General features: G+C 40.0%; 1 protein-coding gene across 1 annotated transcript in view; it reads right to left on the bottom strand.

The window, feature by feature from the left end:
• The window catches only part of PCSK1 (proprotein convertase subtilisin/kexin type 1), a 583,826-nt gene that overhangs the window by 375,059 nt on the left and 195,428 nt on the right, over positions 1-13,339 (bottom strand). Inside the window, exon 3 of the mRNA XM_044064124.1 lies at positions 9,939-10,061. Within this exon, the coding sequence (XP_043920059.1) occupies positions 9,939-10,061 (123 nt within the window). The remainder of the gene's footprint in view (positions 1-9,938; positions 10,062-13,339) is intronic.

Genomic DNA, 13,339 nt, shown 5'->3' with positions numbered 1-13,339 from the left:
CATCAGTTGCTAGGCAATTTTCTCTCCCCCTCTCTTTTACTCCTAACCACCATGATGTGGTCTTCTTATCAGAATGGAAAGGGGAAACTGAATCATAGCTGTGGGACACAGAGAGGAGTAGGTCACCTGCATTGTCAAATATACCTTTGTGTGCTAGGTCTTTCCTATATTAAGCCCAAACCCTTTGACCTGCTGAGTTAACAGTGGGAATGCAATGACCCTCTCTCCACCTAGATGATGACATGTTCATCAAGCTACCTGCCCTCAATATGTGCTGGTACCAGAACTGTATTACCCTGGCATTACCACTAGAGTTATAGGACCATGGCTGTGTGACTGCAGCATGTCTCACACTACCCTGAGAAGAAATGAGCAGGCTCAACCCCATCACTTTTCTCCTCCCCCATGCCAAGTCCAACATGTGCTCGAGCTATTTGTGGAGCTCAAGTTGCCTGGCCTGTACAATGTTTGCTTCTTAATTTGATAGTGACCATACACAGAGAAATGCCTGTAACTGCTTCACTTAAATAACATATTGGTCACATGTTTATCTTACTCTTCTATTCATCATTTATCTGTTATGAATGTTCAGTTAGTGCCCTAATTTGAAGCGTATTAAGTTTTTGGCATTACTGTGTATAGCTAATGTAACAACCATGCTAGGTGACTGAGAAAGTGTATGAGCTGTTATACTAGATCTGATTAGAATAACAGGTCTGAAAGAGGACAGTTTGTCACAACAATATCTGTTTTACTTACTAAGCCAACTGTTTCTGAGACAAATTTATCACCAAGCAGGTTTTCAGTATCCTCACAACTTTTTCAGTGAAAACGTCTTTGTCAAGGTAAGTTAATAACTCAAGACTTTTTCTTTCATGTAAAATGGAGTTAAAAGATACTCTGTAGGACAAGTATGCTTAATTCACTGCACCACACTATGTTCGGTCACTCAGATAAATCATTCTGTATTCACTTGGCACACAATGTAGTTAGAGTGGCATTTTAGCACACAAGATTAACACTATGAGAGGTTGTGGAGCTTTAGCCAGTAGTTCTGGGTTCAACAGATTGTAAAACAATGAGGCTGTCCCCTTTGGACAGATCCAGGTCTGCTTCAGGGGAAGAACAAGGAAGTGAAAATGCTGTGAATATATAACGTTAGCTATTTAGCGTTACATGGTATCAGGCTCATAGCCAAATCCAGCACTAGGTGACCTAGTCGTTCATCTAGGGAACACTGGCTGGGAGGGGCCCACTGACCAGGGGGCTAGCACAACATTTGCTTTTTACTTAAAAAAAAATTACACGTCTTCTTTAAGAACATCCTCTGTAAGCAACACAGATTTACATCCCTCCGTGTGTTAACACACATACCTGCTGTTGCTTGTTTCTTCTTTTCCACAACTGTTCACAGAATTTAAATGCGCAGCATTCCTGCTGCCTGCTTCTCTGTCTATGGAACAAAACTAAAGCATTGCTAAGGTGCTTCTTCTTCTGCCCACCATGAATAAAGCATGTACGTGTAATGCCCTAGATAGGGATGGCAGGTTAGTTAATTTACTCAGGTTCAAACCCTGTATCTTGGTTACAGGCGACAAGGGCCTGAATCCTCTACACCAACACCAGCTACATTAGTGCATTTTCCAGGAATTATGAGTTTCAGTATATTTTCAAGTAATGGTAAGTTTTTCAGTGCATTTTCAAGGAATTGTGAGCTTCAGTGCATTTTCAAAGAATAGTGATCTTCAAGAGAGGAGACATTTACTGCTGCTTATGTTAAGTCTGTTTTCAATATAGGTTCATAGGTTCATAGGTTCATACTAGGCTATCTGCCCGAGGGCATTTACAAGCCTAGCCCATCGTTTTGTGGCTTATGCCACCCCTTTAGTATGGGGAACTATACCCATTATTTTGCTGTGCCTCTGTCGAGCAGTGACACTGAGGTAATCCCTGGGGTATATCTGCGATCTCCCATCCATTGGTCAAGATTTCTCTTGAACAAGGCCAGCGAGGTGCTCTGCCTCACATGTACCGGGATTTTGTTCCACAGCATAGGGAGTCTTTGGGTGATGAATCTATCCCTCCAGCACGTCCTATTAATAGCCGTGTCAAGGTTTAAGTCTCCGCCCTTGTGGCTCTGATGGATCTAGATTTTTGAGGTGAAGCATATTCATCAAATCTGGGTTTGACATGGCCTTGTATGTTAGGCAAAGGTCACCTCTGAGCAAGCGGTGGCGACTGAATAGAGCTGGAGTTCTTTCAGTCGGGCAGCATAGGACAGATTTTTGAGACCCTTTATCCTTTTGGTGAGGAACTTTTGTGGCCTCTCCAGCTGCTGCAAGTGTCGGGTCAGATACATTCCGAATGGGGCATTGTACTCAATCATTGGTCTGATGAGTGATGAGTAAAGGGAGACTATGACCTCCCTTGATCTAGATGAGAATCCCTTCATGATAAGGTGGGCAATGTAGAAGGTCTTCCTAACTACTTTAGCTACATGGGTGTCGAATGACAGACTACTATCAACCTGGGTCCCCAGGTCCCTGATAACTTCTTCTGTGCTCAGTGGATTGCCACCTATTTGGTAGCTAGGGCTAACCTTGTTTTTCCCGAAGGGTATGACTATGCATTTTTTGGCATTTAACTTTAGGCCATGGCTCTGGCACCAGTTATCCGTTTCTGTGAGACCCTTCTGAAGGATATCTGTGTCAGATGTGTTTTCTACTATGGCCCAGTTTGCAGTCATCTGCAAACTTTGTCAGCCATAACCCTCCTGTGTTTGCTTGTACTTGAAAAGTAGATGCCAAACAAGAGTGGGCCCAGGACTGAGCCCTGTGGGACACCACTTGTGACAGGCTTTGAGTCTGACATGGCGCCAGCAACTCTGACCCTGTGGGTTCTGTCACTCAGCCAGTTTGCAACCCATCTTGTGATGTATGGGTTGACATTTAAGCTGATGAGTTTTTCAATGATACCCGAGTGGGGTATTGTATCGAAGGCCTTAGCCAGATCGAGGTAGGCTGTATGGACTGCCTTTCCCTCATCAATGGCTTTGGTGACTGTTTCAAAAGTCAACCAAGTTTAAAAGGCATGATCTGCCTTTGACAAAGCCAAACTGGGTTGGATCCAAAGTCTGCAAATTCCTATGTCTTTATTTATGAGGTCCATTATGATCCTCTCCATGGCTTTGCAGATAAGGCTTGTCAAGCTAATGGGCGGTAATTTCCAGGGTCGGTGGAGGCACCACCTTTGTGAAGTGGTACCACAGTTGCAGTGCGCCACTCCTGGGTACATATCCAGAGGTAAGACTTTGATTAAACAGCTGTCCTAGCTGTGGGTTTAATTCCTCATTGAGTTCATGGAGCACACAGCCGGGGACACCATCAGGTCCCATGGATGCTGTGTTTTTGCTTTGGAGAGAGCAGTTCTCACTTGGGCGCTGGAGATGTTTGGGGGCTGCAATCGTTTGGTATAGATATCTCTCCTTTTGGGGAGGGGAGAAGTTTGCACTGAACCTGTCAGCCAGTATGTTGGCAATGTCTGTAGGATCAGTAATCTTCACATCATTTTGAACTAGCTCTGAGCATATCTGGGAGTTTCCTCCCAGGTTTCTAACATAGCTAAAGAAGGCCTTATGATTGTCTTTTGAGTCTTTAGCTATTTTTCTCTCGAAATTTGCTTTGGATGATTTTATGAGAGCTCTTAGTTTTTACTTATAGTGATCAAGGGTGTCTTACCTTTTAAGGATTTTGCTCTATCTTGTAGTAGCTTCCTCCTTTTGTTGTAGAGTTTGTTTATGGCTGGGGTCCACCAGACTGGACGCTTGCCTTTGGTACAAAAAGTCTTTGTTTTGCTTGGGATTGCCTTATCCATGCAGTCCTGCAGGTGCTGGTAGAAGGCATTTGTAAGTGATTCAGCGGCTTGAGTACTGTTTTCCATGGCTCGGGGGCCTTAAAGGAGACCACACTAGTCTTTAGAAGTGTGAAGTCGGCTTTTGAGAAGTTCTTTACTGTGGTCTTTTTTATTTCAGGTGGGGGTGGGATGAGGACCTCCAGCGAGATTAGTTTGTGGTCTGATCTCACCAGTGAGGGGTACACCTCCGGTGTTGAACATTGTGCTCCCATGTTCGTGATGATGAGATCAAGTATGTTATCTCCTCTTGTGGGGATGGTGACTAGTTGTTCCATGGCATTTGAGTTTATGAATTCCAGGAACTTTTGGGCTAGGGTGTTTGGGCTTGAGTAGTGTTCCCAGTCTATATTAGGGTAATTGAAGTCACCTAGTATGATGGTGTTTGGTGATACATTTATCCCCTCTAGTGTTTTCAGGAAGGCCATGTGAGGTTCCTGAGTTTGTGAGGGTGGCCTGTAACATGCTACAATTTGCAGAGCAGTCTTGCCTATGGTTAATTGCACCTGGATGGTCTCCGATGCATCGTGCGTTGCCACCAGTCTTGAGGTGTGGGTGTCCTTGATGAATATGGATACCCCCCTCCTTTCTTGGTATTGTCCGGATTTTGGGGCCGGAGCGCATGATATGAGGTAAAACCTGATAGCGCTGGGGTGCTCTCAGGAGCCTTGAACCAGGTTTCTGTCACAGCACAGACATCGATGTTCTCCATACTGAGAAGGGCCTCGAGTGCGTGCATTTTGAGATTTAGACTTCTGGCATTGAGCAGCATTACCCTTAGTTTTTTTCCTTTTTGTGTTCTAGGGTGGTAGGTTTAGAATTTGAGCCTTGCCTAAAAAGGCATTATGGGGTGGCAAGAGCCTTTGCCAATATCCGGAATCCCAGGGGTGACAGGTGCAAGCCGTCCCTTGCGAAGCAGCGTGGCTTGTCCAGCATGTCATCCCAGGCAGACAGACACTGGATCCCCTTTGAATGACACCAGTGTTTAAGCCAATTGTTAAAGCTGATCATCTTATCTCTGTATTGTGGCATCATTCTTGGTGAAGGTAGGATACTGCTCAAGGTCAGGGTCATACCTGCCTGAGCTACATAATCAGAGAGCTCCTCAATGTCTCTTTTCATGTAGTCCAAGGAGGTACGTCTCAGGTCGTTTACACCAGCGTGGACAATGACTGAGTCATATTTGTACCTGCTGTTGAGAGATCTGAGTGCTTGCGTTATGTGGCGGATTCTAGCGCCCGACAGGCAGCTTACTGTGACCTTCTCCTTACTCAGTCTGGTGAGCGGGACGTCAGTGTGTCTGACTATGGAGTCACCAATGACTAGTGTGTCTGGCATTGTGTTTGGCCTTAAGGGCTGTGACTGTTTGACACTCTGACTGTGAGGTCTATGTGTTGCAGGTGTTGTGTTCTGAGGTGGTGGTTGTTTGGGTGTCTGCTTTGGTGGCCTCTGCTGTTTTGGTAGATTTTTGATCAGAGCCTCCGAGTATGTCTTTGTGTGTTTATGTGTATGATTTGAGGTTGTAATGGTACTATGTGAGACTGGGTCTATAGTGTGTGTGGTAACCTTCTCCTCCTGACTGGTCATGCCAGTCCTATGTTGAGAGAGCTCAGCCTCCAGTTTGGCCGTATAGTTGCATCTCTCGCATGTATTTGTGTTTTGTGGGAGGAGGAGAGGGTTGTCTGTGTACATGAGGCAATTGTAACATTGCCTCAATATTCCCAGGTTCACCAGCTGAGCAGGAGAGGACACTAGCAACTGATCCTCGACATGCTAGAAGGAATAGACAAAAAAACTTTAAAAAAGATTCCGGGGGACGTGGGTGACCGAGAAATGGGGGGTTGCCTTTTGGGGTACTATCTATGACAAGAGTGCCATATCAAGGTAATAAGTACTGTAGGAGCAAGTGCTACGTTTAACAGATAGAGAATAGTCTACTTGGAGTCAAGTAGAGATGATCTTTTTAATTATAGGATACGCTGATTAGATCAGTAGTATAGTTCGAGGAAGGTAGTTTTAAGGGAAAATTTGAAGAGTGGACTTTAGGTAGCCCGAATAGTTTAAACCTGCTTAACCGGAGCTGCCCTAGTGTGCAACAGTGGCAACTCCGCGCTAAATAGCGCTAATGTGCGCTAAAGCGTGCTTTATAGCAGGGGGCTAGAAAAGACAGGAAATGACCCAAAATGGCCAATAAACTACAAGTTACTGCCTTAAACCACTCCTCTGAGGACAAATGAAGGAGTTATGGAAATGACCCCTAGTGGCCAATAAAACTACAGTTTCAAGTCAGTAACCACCTCTACGGGGCAGGAAGCTGCTCAATGTTAGTCACTGCCACTGATGAACACAGAGCCCCTCCCTCAGCCCAAGCAAAAATGGCCTCACAGAAACTTTCAAACAGTTCAGGAACAGCAAGCCTGTAACTGAACTTTAACTCTCAGAAAAGTGGGAAAAAAGCAAGATTTTTTTTTGTTTTGTTTTTTACAGAGATAGCAGAGGTTCACAAGTAATATCAAGTTATAACAGTGCAGTAAATGACCCCACACAAGAGTGCTAGGTCAAGGACAGAAAATATGCAAGTTTTAAGAAAAAAACGATTTAAAATTAAGTGCAAACAGGAAATTCAGCAAACAGCTTTTGGTTGTGCTCTAAATACAGCTACTAATACAGAAATCAAGTTTAACAAGCCAGAAAATGCTCAAGCTAGGCAGCTATGCAGAAAAACTTAGCAAATAAACAGATTGTTTAGCAAAATGTCATCACTGTTTGTGTTATAGAATTTGAAAGCAGTGTTAGTAGTCCTGCAGGTAGCATACTTGCCTTTTGATGTAGAAGGCTGTGGGTTCTAATCCCACACCATGTAGAAGGATTACTGATACTGTGTCGTACTTTAAGAGGAGGGTGCTGCAGTCCTGCATGTGTCCGCCTATGTGTGACATGCCTAGTAACTGTGAACCTGTTTTCGGTTTGCCATCCATTCCCTAGTGCAATATTTCCAGTAACATAGGGCAATGTATTCCTCAAAGGAAGCAGGTGATAAATTTGTAGATGAAACACTAAAATATAAATTTGTTTGCTAGCAGTGACTTCATTAGTTACAAAGCTCTTTAATGTGGAATTATTCAGATAACTTCTATTTCTGCAGAGATTGTACATATTGACTGATACTGGTAAATTGTAATGACAGAAGTTTGAGTGGCCTTTTAAGGCTGAAATGTTCTGAATTGAGCAGTTTTGTCATTATTAGCTTACACATTTTGTTTCCTTGCTTACTAGAAAAATGTCCAAACCTACTAATTTAAAACACAATCTAACTGGTGGTGCTGTATAATACATGGAATATAATTTAATACAACAAGGAAGGTGAATCAAAGAACACATGCATGTACACATGGTCCTAAAATTGTGTGCAATGGGCCTATTGTTTGAAAAGAGCACAAAGGTAAACTTTATCTGCCACTGATCAGATGCATTTTCTTTGAATGTGGTTTTCAATGCTGTTTCAATGGCAGATAAGCTTACTGTTCATGTTAAGTCTGAATTCATTGTGAGACTTATCATTTTGATTAGGAAATGGCTATCAGCATTTGTGCTATAAAATTTGAAATAAAAGTTTTAAATTAAATCGAAATATCTGTAATTATTGCAGAACTAAAGAAGAAAATGGTATGAACATTTATAGGTTAGAACAGTGTAAGTGGGGAGAAGCAGCCAAGTAAGTGGACACTAAAATGGCTGCTGGGGGTTGAGGGGACTGTTATGGGGGTGGGGGGTTTGATCCATTACCCTGCTTAGGGCCCCATTTGACTATGATCTGGCTCTTTTTCATCTTCTTCTTTTGGGTTTCCCGGTTAGGGGTCGCCACAGCAGAACTCCGGTCCCTAATAATTGGCAGTAGATTTTTACAGTGCCGAGGTACCAGCCCAACACCCAACCTTCAATGAAGGCACGCCCATTCATGCATGTCTTTCGAATGCCACTTGACTGCAGGGAGGACATGCAGACTCCCCATGGTCGAGTGATGTTCAGAAGACATGCGTGAATATGATCTGGCTCTGATCAAGCTAAATACATAAGGAAAATAATCATGAATATGCATATCTGATTGCAAAGCAGCTGCACAAGAGTAATGTATTAAACCAAATCTTGATTATTATAAATATGTCTGAGTTTGAGGCAAAGGGGTCTGTCTGTTTATGTACAGTGCAGTACATTCTTTTTGTATGGGGAGACATCTAAGGGAGCAAAGAAGCTTTTCTGTGGTTTGAACAAGGCTCATTGTGAAAGTATAACAAAATATGGATTACTTAGTCTCCACTTGTGAACAATTGTTTAGTTTTTCCTTTCCTGTCTTATCTTCATTACATCTTCAAGATTATCTCTACTTAACACACTGTATGAACAACAATCATATGTTACTACCTGCTATATTTTTAATTGTATGACTAAACCACTATGTTTATGTAAATAGCTTATGCAATCATATGCTATTATCTGCTACATTTTATAACTGTATGTCTAAACCACAATGATCATGTAAATATCTTATGCATAGTATGTTAAAAATTTCTCCCTGGGCCTCCTCTGAAAACGGACAGCACTGTCCAGTCAGACCTCCCCGGTAAACAAATGTAAAATAAATAAATAAAATATAAAAAAATGTTTCATAAAATCACATAATGGGATAATGGTGACATTTCATACCTGAAAGAATCATTTGAATCTAATGAGTGAAGGAAAAAAACAACAATGACCTCTTTGGGTTTTCACACAGCTGATCACTGAATGTGCATCTTTTAGAACCCTTTTATGTACTTATTTATAACTTGCTTACATTGAAAGGATCAAGTTTTCTGTTTTGTAGTGAGAAGGACTTGTATTGTCCACCATGTAGTATACAGTCAAGAGGAAACAAACATGCTTCTCAAAACTGAGGTTCTTAGTTCAAATCTCTGTGAAAATCCCCATATAACATTAGGACTCTGCACTCTTTTATCACTGCACTTACGCACCTTTAGTACACTAAGAAATACTGAAAATACGAAAACTTCAGTTCAGAGGTACAGGACAGATGTGTGAATATAAGCTAGTGAATGAAACTGTCAGCAATCAGAACAGCCTGTATGAAAAACTGGACGATTGATTAACACATTACACTACTTTGCGCTTACAGACAGAACCAGGGAAAAACATCTGTTTCATACAGAAGATTCCAACTACAAGAAAAGTGATTGGAAAGAAACAAGTCACTGCCAAAGAGTGGGCAGATAAAGCCTTAACTACAGTCCTGGCAACCTGGATTAAAGTAGTGGCCCTTGAATATTAACAGGCAAATGCAAGAAGGGATGGGGTAGTCAAGAGGCATGTCATAAATGAAGAAGTCCCCAAGAGAAAGAAGTTGATGGCACAACTTCATATGCCAGGGTTGTAGAAGAGGCTGATACATCTGACAATGAATGGGGACATTAGGAAAAGCCATAAAGAATGATACAGAAGGGAAACAAAATAGTGATCCAAGAAAGAAAGCAATAATTGAAGTATATAACTTACACTTATCTGCTAACAACAGTAGTGTCAGCGGGTGTAGTAAAGTGCTACATAGGAAGGACGCAGTAGTTGTATGGAGTGCTACACATATAGCTATGTAAAATAAAAGCTGCAGTTTGATAAATAACATATAGGCACATTTGTAGAGAGTAAAGTGATACACAGATGTTAAAATGATAACAATGGAATGCTAAAACTTTGAAATTATTTATCTTACGCATGTAGCCAAGATACATCATTAACACCATTTTATGAGACTGGTGTGCACCACATAGACTATAAAGCTATTTCTTAAAATCCAATCAAGTCTCTATTACATTTTATTTCTTATCAAACTGGCATTTAGCATGCTGGCATTTGTAAAATCTTTTCTTGAACTTCTGCTGTGCATTATTGTTTGCTTGATGTATTACTGCTGAAATATTTCAAAAGAGATATCTGAACTGAATTAATGTTTTGTGATCTATCAGCAATAAACTCACCAGGTACCATTGCTGACTCCACATGGGATCGTTAAACATGCCTTCAGCTGTGCAGTCAATACAGTCTCTTACAGGAGAGCGTCGACTTCTTTTTTTTTCATACTGTTGTTCGGCCCATAATACCTACAGTATTAAAAACAAGAAAGATGACTGGGAAATGAATACAGTTATAAAGACTTCTGTGAAATAAAATTTTTATTTATATATATATATATATATATATATATATGTACATATACATATTTTATGAAATGAAAATTGTGTAATTTGTAGTGCAAGTTATAAATTGTGGCTTCATCTTTCTTCTCTATTTCTTCTGATTGTTAACTGAACCTATGTTGGTGTTTTGTGGTTTGGGTCATTGATGAAAAGGTTTCACTAAGTTAACAATTATAAAATTAAATAAGTTCACCTTATGGTGCATTATACAGCATTATTTTATAGGTACCTCATTAATATGTTACTTTATGCACATGTAAGCATACACAAGCTATACAAATATACAGCTTGAACAACACCTGCCACAGTGGGATATACATGAGATTTAAGCACACGCTATATATTGCTTATCATACAGCACTGTATAAAATCTGGAATCAGTTTAATTTTGTTAAGTATTACTTGTGGGTTAAATCTTTTCTACAGCTTTTTTTTTTTTTATCAGCAAAAGGTCTAACTAAAGAGATCATGATACTGATCACTTAGCACTGTCCGGGTGCTACCAGTGACTGTCCAACAATGATATTGTACATAGTTACATAGTGACAGACAAGCAGGGTACTCATTTATGGCAACATAATCCTCCTCTCAGACATGGCTCACATTTAACTCATTATTTATGTGACAACAGAATGAAATTAGTTGGTTAGTCAGAGCTGATTGCAAAGTATTACAGTATATTTGTCAGGAAGGTCAGTTTTTTTTTTGAGACACAGCTATTATAAGAGCTGTCATAGTCCTCATTCTGTTACAAGAAGTCATCAAATTTTAGTGAAAGGATAAATGACTACTATGGAAAGTTATACAAAAGATGAACCTCATCAATTGGTAACCTAAATTTAGCCAGCTTTAGTAATAGTAGAACAATGTAACAGCATTTTATGAAATGATGACGAGAGATAAAGGCACTCACTTGACAGTTACTATTCACACTTTGCAGTATCATAACAACTTTCCTAATGTTACAATATTAAATAGCACTTCTTTTTCCATGCAAGACTCGATAATCAAGAACAAACACATGTTGACTATATTCATACTAAATTATCTGTGCATTAGCATCACATTTTCACATAGTTCTTTTCAAATGTGCTGAAATGAATGCAAAAGGATTTCTGAAGCGTTAAATGTTTGGCTAAGTGTTTGTTGTTTAACTTTAACTCCAGACATTAAAACAGTATTTTGTCTTATTGCCAGCTATAACTGCAAGGAGGAATGAGTGTAAAAATGCATTCTGCTTGATGAAGCTCACTGCAGGAGGAATCCATCTTGATGCAGGTAAAGCGATCTCTGAGTTGCTTATATTAGTAAAGGTGGTCCAGTCGACATTTCCTCCACAAAAATCCATGTCTTAAATTTTGGTGCAAGATTTCAGTGTTTACTTACATGTGGAATTCAAAAAGTGGGGAAAGACATAGGGATTTAAAAAAAAACTTATTGAAAACAAAGTTCTAGTAAGACAGTGCTCATTTCTGTGTCACATATGCAATGATAGTACATCTAAGAAACACTTTTGGAGAACAAATATGATATACCAAAGGATGGCATAGTGATGTCAAAAACATCAAGAATGAAAAGAGTTTTAAAGACAATAACTTCAAACTGCCTTAAAATCAGTAAGAAGTATTGTAATCACAGTGAGATGCAGAAGTCGGATCAGATCTCGGGTCACACACCGACAGGTCATTGATTCCACAGCCTGAGTAATGCCATAAGTAAATGAAGCCGTACATCAGCAGGGATAAAGGAACCATGGAAAATAGTCACGGCATGTACCTAGAAAAACTGGACATGGAAACCGTTCCAAAAAAGATAAATGAAACAAAATCCACGTCAGCAGAACCAGCAGCGAAGAGTCCAATATTAAGTGTTTTATTAACATCCACTTTTCGTTCAAGAAAACTGAACTTCTTCAGACAAACATCAAAAGGTAAAAAATGTAAAAAAAACTCCTTAAATACACAATTAACAACACATGGTACATTTGAATGGACCAACCAACTGGTTAAAACTCGCTGACATCAATATGTGGGAAAAAGCTGATCTCAAAGCTTCTTAAAGAGCTACTACATACAAAAATCAGATCTTTACAGATTGTGTTTAAAAATCAAACAACTGACCAAAATAAAATAAAATAAAAAATTGTCAATAAAAATGTGTTTAAACATAAAATGTTTAAAACCAAGAAAAACGAAACATAATGAATGAAACCAGTTTAATAACGAAAAATAAAAAGTAATACATAAAAAAATAATAAGTCATAAATGAAAAATAAAATAGTGAAGTTACCTCTGCATGCTTCTGAGTTTCAAAATGCAAGCTAAACTTACTCTGTCATTAAGACCAGGAGGTCTATATGAACAGAGTTTCAGCTGCCAAATCACTTCTAGGCGCTCTAATAATAGTTGAAAAGGACCCCCCCTGATGTCAAAGGGAACCTGTCCTAACACCCTAAAAGTAAAACTGTGCTGAGGGTGGTCATTAACATGTTTCGCCAAAGCGTTTTCACACTTATTTTTCCTAATACGATATAAATGCTCATAGATTCTTTCGTTAAAACCTCTGTCAGTCTTGCCCACATAAAACGCTGGGCATGACTGGCAGCAAGCTAAATAAACAACCGATCGAGATTTACAGTTGAATCTACCAACAGTGGAGAAAGAAGACCCAGCAATTTTAAATCTCGAACCAGTGGCAATGTGCCTGCACATGTTGCAACTCTCACATTTGAAAGTGTCCTCTACTCTAATACGAGTATCCTTTTTTGTTTCTAGTATCCGTTTGAGGTTGTCACCCCTCCTGTATATAAAACTAGGCAAAGTACCAAACCTGGCTTGTAAGGCATCGTCACACAGGAAAATACTCCAGTTCTTGACAAACATCTCCTTAATTAAGTGAATCTCAGCACTATAATTAGTGATGAAAGAAATAGAAGTGTCAACTTTCTTGTTGTCTACAAAGACTTCAGGCATAACTGGAGGTGAATGTTCTAGTGGACAACTTGTGAACAAACTGCTTTGTAAAATAGGTTTATAAACACCCCCATACCTTTTAGTCTGGATCTCAGTAACCAGGTCGTGAATAAACTTGTCTGGGTACCCTCTGTGTAGAAACAATCCCTTAATAAACTCACATTCTTCTAAAAAGGGTTCATCATCGGTTACCATTTGAGCAGCGCGCAC

Source organism: Protopterus annectens, chromosome 2.part2, assembly GCF_019279795.1.
Source record: "Protopterus annectens isolate FY-2018-M chromosome 2.part2, PAN1.0, whole genome shotgun sequence".
Taxonomy (NCBI): domain Eukaryota; kingdom Metazoa; phylum Chordata; order Ceratodontiformes; family Protopteridae; genus Protopterus; species Protopterus annectens.
The sequence above is the reverse complement of the archived record's forward strand: the minus strand, read 5'-3'. Positions and strand labels throughout refer to the sequence as shown.